Source organism: Ambystoma mexicanum, chromosome 4q, assembly GCF_040938575.1.
Source record: "Ambystoma mexicanum isolate Mex_15411 chromosome 4q, UKY_AmexF1_1, whole genome shotgun sequence".
NCBI lineage: Eukaryota > Metazoa > Chordata > Amphibia > Caudata > Ambystomatidae > Ambystoma > Ambystoma mexicanum.
This window is the reverse complement of record NC_090928.1, coordinates 1091809099-1091825575: the sequence shown is the minus strand read 5'-3', so window position 1 is coordinate 1091825575 and position 16477 is coordinate 1091809099. Positions and strand designations below refer to the sequence as shown.

General features: G+C 44.5%; 1 protein-coding gene across 1 annotated transcript in view; it reads left to right on the top strand.

The window, feature by feature from the left end:
• Positions 1 to 16126, top strand: part of LOC138468203 (uncharacterized) — a 32912-nt gene extending 16786 nt beyond the window's left edge. Inside the window, exon 3 of the mRNA XM_069608663.1 lies at positions 7926 to 16126. Coding sequence (XP_069464764.1) covers positions 10806 to 11921 — 1116 coding nt within the window. The 5' untranslated portion in view covers positions 7926 to 10805 and the 3' untranslated portion in view covers positions 11922 to 16126. The remainder of the gene's footprint in view (positions 1 to 7925) is intronic.
• The last annotated feature ends 351 nt before the right edge of the window (positions 16127 to 16477 follow it).

The following is a 16477-nucleotide window of genomic DNA, read 5'->3' as shown; positions in this document are numbered from 1 at the left end:
TTAACCAAGGTTAGTTTCAGGTGACTTTGTCACCAGGTGTGGGGTGGTCAGCTTCACAAAAATGAGTTCAATCAACGAAGGGCTGTTCATCAGACCCTCTCCACAGTTCTTGTCACAGTTTTACACTTTCAAATGTCTTAGGTTCCTTGGGATTCCCCTCCCTAAGCTTCAGCTATTCAAGTTCCAAAAACACAATCAGAAATTAATGTACACAGTTCCTTTGCAAGCTCCTTGGGGTCCCTTCCCCAAACTTTAACTGATGTAGCATCAAAACCAATAAGTATTCAACTTTGTTAGGCCACTCAGGGTTCCCTTCCTCAAGTTTCAATTTCTTCAGTGTCACAAAATAACAGGTATTGCACTTTGTTAGGCCTCTCAGGGTTTCACTTTCCAAGTTCAGGTCCTGCTTGGATTCAAACACAAGTTCAGCTGTAACAAAATGATGGGTATTCCAGTTTGTTAGTCCTCTCAAGGTTTCCCTTCCCCATGCTTAGGCCCCTCTTGGATTCAAACACAAGTTCTGTTTGTCAGGATGTAGCTTTGCTTTTTTATCCAATTCTTTCATACACATTTCACATGTGGGTACAATCAGAGACTTTCGAAACTGCCAGGTTCTTTGCTTCTCCTAGACGTGACCACTCTAATCTGTAGCGCCTCTTTATTCCTTGCTCTTTCCTTTTAACCTCTCACCTTCAAGAGCTTCCTGCATCCATTTCTTGCTCTCCTTTGTTTCTTTTACTTTCTCGTACATACTTGCACCTTCCTCTGCTTTGTTCTGTTTTGTGACTCTTGCACACTTTACACACTTTCCTTTCTTTAACGTGCACACTCGCATCTGTTTAATGTGCCCACTTTAAATGTCTTTATTTTCCTTCTGTGCCACCTTTCCGTGCATACTTTCAATGTCTTTATTTTACTTCTGCACTGCTTTACGAACTTTCTCTCGCTTTTCCATGTCATGCTGCTTAACAAACTGTGTCTTTCTCCTGCTCCGCCCCAATCAACCGCAAGCAGTGAGAGTTTCTCACTGACATGAAACCCACTCGGCAGCGTTGCATTGATGAGCGGTCTCTCTGGATACACAGGGTTGATGTCAGGGTCTCACCACCTGCCCCTCGGACAACCTTGGGACAGGCACCAGGGGAACAAGATTTTGCCAAACACCAACAGCAGGATGCAGGCTGCCTCACTCCGGCTCCTTGGAGCCAAGGCTCCCTAGCCATGCTATTGCCCCTCACACACACTGGGCCAGCGTCTTGACACACCGTTCTCCTCCCGGTGCTCTCTGCTCCTTGGCCTCTCTGGTCCAGACAACATCCCCAGGTCACTCTCTCCTCTGAGAAAAACCACACCTTTTATAGTTGAAGGAACAGCCAAGTGGAGTCCGGTGTGAGTGGTCATTACCAAATGCCTGACTCTATTAGTGGGACAATTTGTGTTCTTGCTATAGTAGGTTTCCCTTACTTTCCCCATGTTGTTTATATGGGTAATCTTCACTGATCCTAGTTGTATCCTCCTCATCTCAGTATTTGCTGTAAATGGGGAGGGGCATATGGGGAGTGATTGAAAATGCCTTGCAGAAGCTGAGGGAGAGGAATGTGAAGTGTAATGGGATTGGAGGTTAGGTTGAGTTCCTAGGGAGTTGACATTAAGAATCTTCTGATCCTGTCTTTACTGAAGGGAATAGTAGCCCTCTTTATATCTGCGGGTTGATTGTCTTTTAACTTGGAAAGGTAGAGGGTGAAGGAATCTTAAAGCAAGAATTGTGTTCTTGTTTTAATTTGGTCTTCTTCCACCCCTGTCTTGGACCACTGACTTCTTCCTTTCTCCCTCTTGGGTCATAACTGATAGGATCAGAATCAAAGGCCATGACACCAGAATAAGAGTTGTGGGAATCAACAAATGCCATAAAGGCTTCTGGAACTTCCTCTATTGTCCTGTCAGAGTACTGCATCTCGCCTTGGGCCTTCCCACTAAGACAACCGCAGACTCCCCAACCCAGGTGATCCTCCCTCACTCGTCCACACCCTGGGTTGGGATCCAAAAGCAATGGCCCTCCACTGGCCACCTGAATAGAGGACTCTCGGGGTCTGGATGGGAGAACATCCCTAGGGTTTTCACAACTCATATGACTGTGGATGCACATCCATTCATTCAACCACCAGACCCATGGAGCCCGAGATGGCTCCAGTATTTGTGATACAATACTGGTTACCTCTCGCGTCCAAGGAGACACTTATGGAGATTATTACGATTTTAGGATCCCTTCTGATAATTCGTCCAATCCACACTAGCTTCAACAACCTAGTACTGGGGATACTCAAACCAAACTGCCAATGAAGACTATGTGCAGACCTAAGGGAGTTGAACAAATGGGTCCACGTGTCAAGATGTCCATTTCCCTCCATTTATCAAGGGCTGGCACAGATCCAACGGTCAGAGGTGTACGCCAACGGTTACTGGACAGTACCCGTGAGTAGGGAAGACCGGTACAAGCTTGCCTTTACCTTTGGGGGTAGCAGTACACGTGGACACGAACCTCCTTTGAATACATAAACACTGGCAATGAGTTCAACATCTTTCTACATTAGGCTGTGCCCGACTTGTCCTGTCTTTTTTGATCGTATGAGCGTGTAGATTTTTGCGCCCCGATGTCTGCCGGCGTTCTGTGCATTACAAATAAATAAACAAAATAAATGAAGGGGAAACCTAGCCTATGTGGATGATGTTCTGATCAAGAGCTCAACTATGGAGGAAAAGAAATCTGCTATGTTCTAACACAGTTACATAAAGCCAGAGAAAAACTGTCCTTTCAGAAGGCACTGTTGTATGAGAACTGAGTGAGCTTCTTAGGGCTCTAAGGAACTCACGGTGGCAACAGTAAAGACAGACACAAGTGATCACAGATCAGGGGTGTTTATTGATCTTTATGATGGGTAAGATAAATTCCTGATCTAAACCTAAATCTAAGAAGGGAGCAAGCTACAAGCATCAAATAATAATAAGGCTGTCAGAATAGTGTCTTGTCAAATAAAAGGGCCTATACTAAAAAAAACTGTTGCCAATCCTTACTAGTAAGTTACAAAAAGAGTTTGCGATAATGTTCACCAGAAAAGGAAGAAGTGTTCACAAAAATGATAAGTCATGATGGTTTGGCTGGGTCTAGCATGGGACACGGCGGGACATCTGAGCACAGCACACTCCTGGGCCTCGTTGGCACGAGGTTCGAAGTTATAGTTCAGCGATATCAAAAAGTCTCCTGAAAAGGTATGCTGATTCATGATGACAACCAAATAAAAGTTAGTTCGGTATTCCTATACCTTGGGCGATTGCTTTTCGTCCCTTGGATCTCCCTCTGCCTGTCTCGGATACTTCTTGCGACTTGGGCCTCCCTCTGTCGGGTTGACTCCAGCCTTTCAAATATTGCTTGTCATTTTTAAATGTTCTTTTAAACAATTTCCCACTGCGGACAACCCTCGACTGGGTCCACCTTTGTCGACACAATGCTCACGGGTGTACTGCTCTTGATTGACAAACAATAATCACACAAACAAAAAGTTCTCTCACTGTTCTTGCACCTTGGGTGATTGCTCTTTACCCCGTATGATCTCCCTCTATCGGGCTCGTATCCTCCCTCAAAAATGGGCCTCCCTAAATCGGGTTCACTACAGCCTTCTTTCAATACAGTCTATGCACTTTTAACACAGTTCATGTATTGCCTATTTTCATCAGAAAGCAGGGTTTTCTTTCTTCTAGCTTTCTCTCTGCATTCCTCTGTCTGGTTCACACTTGTCTTATTTCACATTTCACAATCTTATCGGAAAGCAGGGTTCCTTTTCCCTAGCTTTCCTACAGGCTTCGGGTCCGAGACTTTCGATTGTACAAGGGGTTTGAAGTGAACCTTGTAGGACCACTGTGACACCTGACACCACCCTTTCCTAGGGCCTTCCGGTTCTTCTAGTTTCAAAACAGGTCCCGGTCAGAGTCTTTCGAATGAGCGCCCACGTGACGCCGGACTCCTCTGCACGTGGACCTCAACAGAGCTTTCTTTAAAGTTCAAACACACAGATAAGTTCTTTCTCTTGCAAATTCCTTACATTCAAAATGTTGCTACTTGCAACCTTGGGCTCAACACTGTTCAGTTTGCTATCAGCTTTCTCCGACTCACCTGCCTGTGCTGAACTCGTTGGTCTCTCTGATCTCTGGAACAAGGATAGTACCACGGTAGCCAGCTTGCACCTGCACCTTCGTTATCAATGCGGGAGCCCCCTGTATAGCATTGACCTCTTCTGTTTCTCACGCAGCTGTAACTCCCAGCCTTATAATTTTCCTTTTGAAGGCTTTGCAGGTCTGAGTTGAAAAGGGCAAGGGTAATTCCCCCTTCGTCTTCTTTCCAGGTATCACCGCCTTCCTTTTACATTTGAACTGCCAGTTTGGTGTAGGTGTCTGCTTGTGCGTCCAGCCTTGTTCGAAGTGTGCTTTCATGCTCCGCCTTTCATGCCTCTGGGGAAGGTAAAGGGCCGTCAGGTGTGCTCAGTTGTTGTTAATTGCCTGACTCTGCCTGACACTTGTGTTGGTACATGTCAGGTAAACGGCTTTGGTTTTAGCCCCCGTCTGTCACGGTGTGAGAAAGTGTTTGTGTCAAAACAGGGGGGTTGATACCTTTTCCAGATATCCTACTCTGTAGGGTTTGTGGGACAAACGGGAGTGACCGGGATTATTGTCATGAAATAAACAAGAGGGATTGTAAACATTGTAGTATTTGGTTAAAGCAGACTGGGAATTCGGAAAATAATAATCAGACCGATGGTAATAAGTATGACTAGGAGTGCTCGGGTAGACAACAGGATGACAGGGATTCTGGGAGGTGTAGTTTCCTATGGCCACAGGGTTTGGATACCTAATAGGTTTACCAGATATGGAGGGGTTGTTGGATTTTAGTAAGGGAGACTCATTTGGTGGAAGTGAGGTTGATCTAGAGATGCCTATAAAAACCTCATTGACTTGGTCCTCCTCGTCTTCTTCCCTTGCATTATAACGCATCACACTTGGTGTATCCCCGAGCACGACCGAGGGTTACCTTAACCAGGTGATCCTCCCCCACTGGTCCACCCCCAGGAACTGGATCCAACAGCGATGGCGGTGTTTTACCCACCTGGATAAGGGATTACCAGGTTCTACTTAGGAGAGCACCCTCAGGTTTCTTACAGGGGACAATATCAACCCTGAGGGGTCTTAATCCCCAGGCGAAGAAGGTGGAAGCCTTAATGAAATTAAAAGACCTTACCAGTCTGCGAGCACTAAGACGCTTTCTTGGACTCACTAATTATAGTCGGAAGTTCATTGAAGACTACGCAGGGGTCAATCAACCCTTGGTCCATTTATCAAAAGCCGGAGTCAAGTGTGGGTGGGGTTCGGAACAAGAAGAGGCAGTTAAACAACTGAAAAGAAGCCATTCCCAGGCTCCTTGTTTGGCCTACACCATAAAGAAGAAGGTGTTCTTCTTGGGGACAGAGTTATGAAAGACATGCCTAACAGCAGTGATTTCTCTAAAGCATGATAAGGTCAACAAAAGCAATCTTGTATGCAAATAAGACTTTGTCCTCCGTGGAGGAAAAATTCAATGCTGCGAGAAGGCACTCCTCGCAACGGTGTGGGCGCTGAAAAATGACACCCATTCATCCGGGGGTGGGGGGTGGTGTACATCATTGTCGAGACTCCCTACCAACCCTTCCAATATCTACAAAGTGACAGAATCTGGGTGGCGAATGATAGTTTTTCTGTGGAGGTCAGATATGGCCAAAAAAAGAAGAGTCCCCTAGCTCATAGGTTGGCAGACTTTCAGGATTGTGCTCAAGAAAACTTACCAATAACAACATGGAGGCTTACTTAAGACACTTGTCAGGGGGTACCAACAGTTTATGTGGCTGTGTCACACCCTTGGAGTATCTCGCAACTCCTTCCTAACCACGGAAGCCAAATGGTAATTGACCCCTCCCACCTAAGTTGGCACGGAATCCTGATTCTTATTAACAGGTAACCTTGAGGCACCAATGGGGGGAAGAGGGTTAGGGAGAGGTTGTGGATAGGTAAGGTGTTAGCAAGGAAAACCGGATAGAGGGTTAGGAATCACGTAATGGATAGGTAGCAGGGTTTGTAGGGAAAATGCAAGCATAAGATACAATATCGGATGACTGTTCTTGACTCTGAAACCTCCTCTCTATAGACCCTTCATACTTAGGGCGTAGCTCATACCCTTTCACATAGACCTGCAAGACACACTCCTTCTTAGTTAGCAGCGTGCCCCTTCTCCTAAAAGACCTCCTAAGTCATGACACCTTTACACATTGCAAGCAACAAACATTACATGGAGTGCACAAACTAAACATGTAGAGATTGGCAGACTGGTAACGTGTAACATGAAGTTTGCATCGTAACATGCCATACCCAATGAACACGTGTGACTTATGGACTCGTAGCGTATCTTGTTAATGCAGAGACTTCCAGAGCTTGTATGCCCCTGGGGGGATTCTAAGAAATTCAGTTCCCTCCCTTTACGGGCGTCAATGTCGAAAACATGTAGACCTAGCCAGTGTTCACAAAAAGTAAGCGACACACAAGCAAAGCTTGGCTTTCAACAAGACAACTGTTCCTTCTCCGTTATCATGCTTCACTAGCAGGAAGACACACTCAGGAATTTCGGATATGCAATGTTCCAAACCCTTCCCATTAGTGCACTTATCTTTGGCCTGGAGGGCCCAACTGGCAACCTCCCCAGACATTGTAGCTCTTGCGTTGAATGTCCCCGCCATGTGAGAGTCCGCAGGTGGGAGAAAGAGAGGCTCCTTGCCGCCCACCGCTCTCCGTGTCCTCACGCTGTCCACTCTGACTCCTTGGGGAAAACCGTGAAGTACACATAAGTACTGTTTACTGCGGGCGGGTGCTCCTGGAGTCATGCGGGTGCTGCTGGAGTCGTGTCTCCAATCAGTCTAGTGTGTTGGAACTGGCTGGGTCCTCCGTGCTTAACGCTGCTCCTTGGAGAGACTGGAGCTGTCAGGACGTCTTTGTATGGAACACCAACTGCCTGACTTTCGAAAAGGAAAAAGAGGTGATTGTCTCAAACGGGTGTGCACGAGTGGAACACTGCCATAGACTGAACTAATCTCTGATCTTGCGTGACATGTGCACGTTGTGTTTGCTGCCATAGACTGAACTAATCCTCGATCCTACGTGATATGCGCACGTTGTGTTTGCTGAATTTACACGTAGTGCCCACGTGGTTGCATCCGTCACGCCCCCCTGTTTGAACTCTTTGTTTGCAATTGCCTAACACAAATGCGCTCTTACACGCTTTTGGTTTTTTTCTTCTCTCATTGAAGGTGTGCCTTATGCACGCGACCCCGCCCCCCTGGCGTGGTGACGCCTCCCCGGGTGCTACGAAACACGTGGACCCAGTGCACTCGTGCGCGCACCGTGAAGTACATAGAAGTACTTTTTACTGTGGGTGGGTGCTGCTGGAGTCGTGTCTTCAATCAGTCTAGTGTGTTGGAACTGGCTGGGTCCTCCATGCTTAACGCTGCTCCTTGGAGAGACTGGAGCTGTCAGGACATCTTTGTATGGAACACCAACTGCCTGACTTTCGAAAAGGAAAAAGAGGTGATTGTCTCATACGGGTGTGCACGAGGAACACTGCCATAGACTGAACTAATCTCTGATCTTGCGTGACATTTGCACGTTGTGTTTGCTGCCATAGACTGAACTAATCCTCGATCCTACGTGATATGCGCACGTTGTGTTTGCTGAATTTACACATAGTGCTCACGTGGTTGCATCCGTCACGCCCCCCTGTTTGAACTCTTTGTTTGCAATTGCCTAACACAAACGCGCTCTTACACGCTTTTGTTTGTTTTTTTCTCTCATTGAAGGTGTGCCTTCTGCACGCGACCCGCCCCCCTGGCATGGTGACGCCTCCCCGGGTGCTTCAAAACACGTGGACCCAGCGCACCCGCGCGCTCACCGTGAAGTACATAGAAGTACTGTTTACTGCGGGTGGGTGCTGCTGGAGTCGTGTCTTCAATCAGTCTAGTGTGTTGGAACTGGCTGGGTCCTCTGTGCTTAACGCTGCTCCTTGGCGAGACTGGAGCTGTCAGGACATCTTTGTATGGAACACCAACTGCCTGACTTTCGAAAAGGAAAAAGAGGTGATTGTCTCATACGGGTGTGCACGAGTGGAACACTGCCATAGACTGAACTAATCTCTGATCATGCATGACATGTGCACGTTGTGTTTGCTGCCATAGATTGAACTAATCCTCGATCCTACGTGATATGCGCACTTTGTGTTTGCTGAATTTACTCGTAGTGCCCACGTGGTTGCATCCGTCACGCCCCCCTGTTTGAATTCTTTGTTTGCAATTGCCTAACACAAAACGCGCTCTTACATGCTTTTGTTTGTTTTTTTCTCTCATTGAAGGTGTGCCTTCTGCACGCGACCCCGCCCCCCTGGCGTGGTGACGCCTTGCCCGGGTGCTTCAAAACACTTGGACCCAGCGCACCTGTGCGCGCACTGTAAAGTACATAGAAGTACTGTTTACTGTTCACGGTGCGCGGGTGCGCTGGGCACACAAATTCCTTGAAGGGTGACACTTTATCCTCCTGACCCTGTACAGCCCTGGGGGCGAATGTGTATTGTGTGCATCTCCTGCAAAAACAGGTACTCCTGGAAATTCACCTGACAAACGGTGATAGCGGTAAGCGGATCCCCACAAGTACGGGGGCTGCACTTAGCAAGAACTTTTGAGGGGGCAATTGTGTTTACATTGAGTACTGCTTTCCAAAAGGGCGTTGTACCATTTCCTAACTATTATCTTGATGTCTTAGCGAGCACTCATGCCTTAAAGTTATCTCTACATGTGCGCTGCCCACGTATCTAGATATTGTCTGGCGCACAATGTTAACTGGTCAATCAAACCAGCTAGCAAAATGTAATCTCACAAGGCGCTGCTGGCGCTTGTTGCTTGCATCTAGGATCTTGGTTTCTGCACTCACGAATTAGTGAACGGGAATGTTTCAGTTGTATATTATACGTAGCTTGTACTTTTTAATTGAGTATGGCTGCATTGTCATTATCTGAATATTAGCACATACGTCTCTATTTTTGTGTGTGGTCGAGGGGTCTGAGTCATGGTGGAAAAGAATGCTGGTGATCTGCTAGACTTTGTGGTATTTTTGCAAGACTTCAGATGTCAAGGTACAATACCGCCGGGTAAGTCGAATTCAGTCGCCCTGCATTTGACTGCCTGTAAAAAGGACAACTAGCATACTCTTGCGACACACCATACTTTTGCAAGGAGGGAAAATTAATATAAGAAATTTTGCGCAAGAGTGCAATCCCCTCTGCACTTAGAAAGGGGAATGCAGTGAACATTGTGTAGGTGTCCTGAGGGGGTAAAAAGGCATAACGGTAAGGGAAAATTACAAATGCTAACTGGTGTCTAAGTGAGAGGGGATTGCTTATCCCGCATCTGGAGTATGGTGGGAACCCTAAGGAGTGGCACGACACCAATACTGTGTGAGACCCAAAAATATTCCAAGCGGAAAAATAAAAGAGACAAATCTGAGAGGCATAATACATTTATTGCATGTGGGACTTTTGTGTTTACACAGAAAATCAAGCCACTAATGACAATCCCCTGTTCTCCCAAAATGAACAGTGAAGACATTAGGGACACGTTGGGGGTGGGGAGACAGAAAAATGGGAATTAAGTGGAATTGATTTCCCGCCTCTACCCAATGTTGTAAGTGATTGGATAAAGGCCCAAATGGAGACTTTTCAGAAGATGGACCTCGTTGAAGAGATTGCGCAGAAAAGCTTTCTAAGCATTCAAGAATTACCCGTAAGACCTTCAGCCCTAAACATGGATGATTCCATGCCCACCACACCTCAGCTGCACATGTCCCTTTTGGCACCTGTGGTGTCTGCCGAACTGGATAGGGGGGTTAGGCTTTCAACAGGCCCTTCAACACCAGCAAGGGCGAGGGGAGGAGGTCTTGAAAATGTCCACCTACACAAATCCAATATGGAAAGTAGGGAGGAGCTCTGCGAAAACACTAAGGGCCCAACGATGGGCTCGTTTAGAGGTGGGGAAATGGGAGAACACAGGTTAACCGTAAACAACTGTTCCAGTCCGACTTACCCTGTTCCCCCGGGAGAGGAGAGTTTGAGGAAAGTATGCGCTACCAGCATACTAAGGAAAATGAGGTGGATGAAAACATGCTAGAACCATTCCCGGTATTAACCAGGATCTTCAATCTTCTAGACAAAGGGCACGAAAGGACTCATGGGGAGATACAGGAATTAAGATGCATGATGGTTGAATGCATAGATAAATTAAGTAGGCTGGAAGGGTTTGTACACGCTTGAAGCATAAAAGAAACCCCCACAATTCCTCCAACGCAAAAAATGATGATCCTTAATCAAGGTACCCAAACAGAGAATGAACTATGTGCGAAAGAAGGGGAATCAACACGGAAAAGGTGAATGAACTAAAAAGAATGATATTAATCAATCAATAAAAAATGTAAAAAGTGGAAAATCAAAGTGAAAAGAAATTAGGAAAATTGGAAAACTCCACATTAATCACCTCAGACCAGTTAGCAGGGAACAAGCCGGATAGCCCATTGGCACTTTTGGAAGTGATGGAAAATCAGGATGCCAAAACGCAAGCACAGAAGCAGAACGATGGGGGAGTGTCAACCCAGGAAGAAGGGACTCTGTGTATGTTATCACATGAAGAGAAAAGAAAATGCGGGCAAGGGCCCTTAAAAGAAGAGCAAAGAGTGAGAAGGGGGTTAACATAATGGAAACCAAAAAATCCAAAAATCAACCTTCTCCTAAGATGAAAAATACTAATACAAACTTCAAAGACATATGTAGTCTATCAGTAGAGGAAGGACACTTAGACTTCACCCAGTTAAATGAAGAAAGCAAAATAGCTTTGGAAGTGAAGGAAATGTCGGATAGACAAGGACTAATTAAGGGCAATTCTAAATGTAGAATAATTGAAGCAAACAAGAAAAAAGATCCAAAGAAGTCGAATGGAAGCAAATTAGAAGGATACAAGGAGGAAAGGAGTATCCAGCAATTTTTTGGTATAAAAAATAAGCAAAAGCCAATAGTTGATAAAGTGCTAGAAAATGCAGAGCAAGTAGAAGATGACAAAATAGCGCATCAGTCAGTAGATAGCCCCAACGAACGTAGTAGTTCGAGGCAGCCCAAGGAAGTAGAACCGGTGGGAGGGCTCGATATGGAGGTTAATAGTAGTGTGCCACCAACGATACCTAGTGAAGACATAAAAAAATTGGCACAAGAGGCACTCATTAAAATACTCCAAATTCCCTCCAAGTTTGGACACTCTCTACCACCTAGATCATTATTATCTGATAAAAAGGGGCTCGAGGACAAACAGCATAGGTTTCCAATGGTTGAGGAAGTAGAAGAAAAAGAAATAGAAAAAAAACAGACTGAACAGGGATTAAATGTTCAAACAAACGAAGATGGCCATGATATTCGGGAGAGTTTACACAAACATGGGCCCGCCCCAATAAACACACAGGATAGTGTGAGGGACAGGAGAGAGGAATGCAAGGATGGGGGGACAACAACAAACAAACCCCGAAATGAGGGGATGGGCTTTGAAGAGAGGATTCAGGAGATAGCCGAAATGTGGAATACAAAGCAGGGTCTTGAACAAGTTAGAGACTACAAACGAAACAAGGAAGGGAAGAGGGACATTGAGAGAGGAGAGAACAGAAGGTGGGAGACAAGCGGACATTCGAGGGCAGAGGGACAAGACCCAATGCTATTTAGTGCTTGGCCAGAAGATCAAAGAGAATGGAGGGAGCCGAAAATTTGTGGATGACCCCAGTGTCATACTAAGTTTTATGCTCACAATAGGAGGCCCTCCGTCCTTAAATAGAGGATGGATTTTGTCACTGTTTAATGAGATACCTCGGCTCTCTCTAATCACATCAAGCGACATTAAGCTCATTGACTACATTCACCCAACAAGATTGTGTTAGAATTGTGTTTTATTCAAGGGCCAGATACGAACTTGCCCTCACTGAAGGAGTGGCTTTGCAACGATTTGGGTAAGATATAGTGAATTTTAGCCAAGGTGCAAGGAAACAACAGGGAGGAGGTAGGGGAGGGCCTCCTAGAGAGATGCAGATGAGAAATGATCAAGAAGGAGTAAGAGACAAGAACGCTGAGATGCACTCAGATGAGGTGGCTGAGTTGAGATGATTGGCATCGACCTTGAGGGAATCAATCTCCAAGATCCAATGCATGAAAGACTCGACCTAGAGTACCGTGAAACTCACACTCTTATCATGGAACTCAAGGGGATCGCAAGCTCTACTATACTCCCAGGATACGTGCTCGGAACTCTTGACTCACTCGTTCCTATGTATACAAGAAACATGGGCAGAGACCGCAATAGTATTGGATGGTTTTACTACTGTTCAGGAACCCGCCTAAAAAAAAAATCTAAGGGGAGACCGTCGGGGGAGGAGGGTATTAATTGCGATTAAGATTTAGACAATATATATTTTACAACTCAAAAAGAGTTTCACATAAATAAAGGGTGTATAGCTGTCTTAGTGAAAATAGATCGCAAGAGTTCTCCTATGCTTCTATTAATCACTAACATATACTGGCAACCCGAATGCGATCTAAAGGCAAACATCGATGCAATAGACTCTGTAATCCAAGAATGTCAGGATATGAATAAGGAATTATACATTATCTTGTCTGGGGATTTTAATTCTGAAATACACCTAGATGAAGGAACTAAAGAATGTAGGTTTGGATGACTGATTGATGAAAGAACTGACCAGCGGAAATGTAACCAGGGGAATTTATGGGCCCTCTATTTCGGAGGTTGGGGTATGCAAGATGTGAATGAACTATTGGATGATTATATGGACAAATCAACATGGTCTAATGGAAAATGGTCATCCACCATAGACTACATTTTTGTTTGTACGAACACTTTTAACCTTGTCCAGGGTTTTGGCCTGATTGACACGGAGGAGAGTGACCATAAAATGCTAAAGATGTCACTACTGGTAGATATGGATAGGGGTGAGGCACAAAAGCTGAATATTCAGATCGCAACAAATGTCCAATTGAAAAGAATTTCTTGGCATAAAACAAATATTGAGAAAGTCAACATACTTTTCCAGGCCGATTTTCAAAATAACGTATATGCCGGAAAAAAAAGGTATTGTCACGATTCCTTTGAGAATTATGTTGAATCGGTAATCAGAGGTAAGGCGGGAATAAAGAAAAAGGCAAAAAGTAAAGAACGGCATAAGCACACATACTCTGAAGAAATGAAAACACTTCAGCAGCGTAGAAATCGTGAAATTCATGGATTCCGCAGACGCCATGCAATCTCCCTCACAGAGGTGGAAGCCTGGGAATTTCACGTAATAATAAACAAATGGAAAAATAAGTTAAGATCTCTGCATGCAAAGCTCTATCAGGGAGATGCAGAATCTATGCTAAGTTCGCTGTGTGAAGTAACTACCCGTAGATTTTGGGTTTTGATTAACAATGGAGGGCAAGACCAAACTAAGACCCAAACATCATGTATAAATTCAGAGAAATGGGAAGGGCACTTTAGTAGTCTTTATTGCCCCCCAGTGTGGCATGGATTGCGCCGTCAGTTATTGAAAATGCCACACCGAATATCGCATTTTGTGTAAAAGAAATTGAAGATATCATTGTGAAGAGCTCACCATCAAGGGCACCCGGACCGAATCTGCTCTGCAACAGGGTTATTAAGGGGAATGCAAATCTCTGGGCCAAAATATTATTTCTCCTATTCAAAGACATTGTAAAGGTACATCTTCTTCCAAATAGTTGGAGAATGTCTTATACAAATCTACAGGAAAGGGGACATGGCTCTCCCCACTAGCTATCGACCAATAGCCCTGTTGGACGTTGATTCCAAAATATTCGCGAGTCTTGTTTTAGAGCATATTCGGTGCTGGATGGACCAACACAAAATATTGCCGCCCTTTCAGTTTGGTTTTAGAAAGAACGTGGGCACTGATGCAGGTGGTTTATTAATTAACGTTATGCAAAAATCGGCCTGGGCCCCTGGAAATCTTCCCACTTAGCATCAATCGATCTTACATCCGCTTTTGATCTAGTGGATAGATCAATATTGTGGACCAAATTAGCAAATCTTGGGATGCCTGCTTCTCTTCTATCAATTGTATATAAAATGCATCAAAACTCTAGACTAAAGGTTCGACTCGGTATGGAGGGAAATTTGTCACAAGAAATTAAGGTAAACAATGGTCTTCGGCAAGGGTATATATAAAGGCCCGACAATATTTAACCTATATTTTTCTGATCTGGGTGCGTGTTTCAAAAAATTGGTCACAAACTCGCCTAAAGTCGAGGGCACCAAGATTCAGTGGACCGCTTACGCAGACGATGTAACTCTTTATGATCACACCCCTATGGGCCTTCAACGACTTTTAACTGCTTTTAAAACTCTAGATTAAAGGTTCGACTCAGTATGGAGGGAAATTTGTCACAAGAAATTAAGGTAAACAATGGTCTTCGGCAAGGGTGTATATACGCCCGACAATATTTAACCTATATTTTTCTGATCTGGGAGCGTGTTTCAAAAAATTGGTCACAAACTCGCCTAAAGTTGAGGGCACCAAGATTCAGTGGACCGCTTACGCAGACGATGTAACTCTTTATGATCACACCCCTATAGGCCTTCAACGACTTTAAACTGCTTTTGAAGAATATATCCTCACAAATGCCCTTAAAATCAATTATCCCAAAACAGTGATACTGTGTTTGGCTCACAAGGAAAAACAAAAAATGAATGCACTGTTCCTAAATCACGAGAAATTACCAACAAAGTCGGCAATAAGATACTTGGGCTACCCATTGTTTGGAAATAAGAATAAGGTAAACTTCCGGGTCTTACTGGAAGCGAAAATTGGCCCTATGAAAGCCCAATTATGTAAAATTGACGCAAAATATGGTACATTTTCATTAGTACCGTGTATCCGCCTGTACAAAAACAGATTAGTGCCCCAACTATGCTATGGTCTTAAACTAGCCCCGTTATGGTGCAGAAAGGAGGTGGCTGTGTATGAATCCAAAATTATAAAATCTATGGTAAAATGCCTGCCGAAGTGTGTACCATTGGTGGCAATAAGATACAAGCTCGGACTACACTCGATCAGAGGCACTATTGAATGGCGCAGAATGGCCTTATATAGGAAATTGATAACCAGCCAAGATACCACCTTATACGACATTATGGGTAGGGGTATCAGGAGCGGTGCTCCCACATCAATGTATCTCAGGGACATGTTGGAAGAAGCAAATGATGTTCTCGACAACTTGGGGGTCCCCAGAGATATGCTTATTACAAACCCCATGAAAGTAAAAAAAATATTGCTTCATGCCGACTGGAATCGAACAGTTCAAGAGGTTAAAATGACTACGTTGTATAATCACATTGTGTCCGATTGTAAAACTATGGGGGAGTTGGAACCATACCTAATCATATTTTCTGATGAATCCTGGAGGCAGGAATATATGCGATTCCGCTTTAATGTGTTGAGCACGGGACAAACAGTTGATATTAGAAGTGGGCAGTGCAATGGATTCTCCTTCTGTAAATTTTGTAAGCAAAGGGAGAATCGGGAGACTTTGTAGCATTTATTGACTGAGTGTAATGGTCTAAGGAATGACTGCATTAGCCATTTCAGTAAATATGTTCCAAATACTGAACGTGTGGATCTGGATCTGCTGTGGCTAGACATGTTGCAAGGTAAATGACATGTTGCACGGTAAACTACAGATTGCTGTTGTCAGGTTTTTGAAGAACTATTGCTGTCTTTAAATTAATGTGAAGTAAGAGGCAAATGATTAAGCATCAAGTGCCATTATTAAGAATTGGGAGCATCTCGATGCCTTGTGAGGGAGACTTAGATCTCGGGTAAATGATCTTCTCTTTTAAATTGTATATTGATGTACCTGTAATCGACTTGAAAATGAACTGAAAATGTATGTGGTAAATGTGAATTTTTGGATTGAGAAAGTATGTTTTATGTACTCTCTGCTGTATTACTTGTTGTTTTAATTTCCAAAGAAATCTTTTGTAAAAGTTACTTTGTAACTATAAACAAATAAAAAAAATAAAAAAGAAAACCAGCATACTCTCCTCCGGCCCATGCCTGCAGATGCCAAAATCACCAGCAAGCAGCACAGGCCAGGGAGGAGTACTTATAGCCACAGCCCTGTGCGCACACATGCTTCCATCACGGGCCAAGGTACCATGGGAATTTAAGTTCCCCACCATGTCCAGCAACAGTAAACACGGTACAGCTTCAGTTCAGCCACACAGAACACACAGTAGTTTGTGGTCCCAAG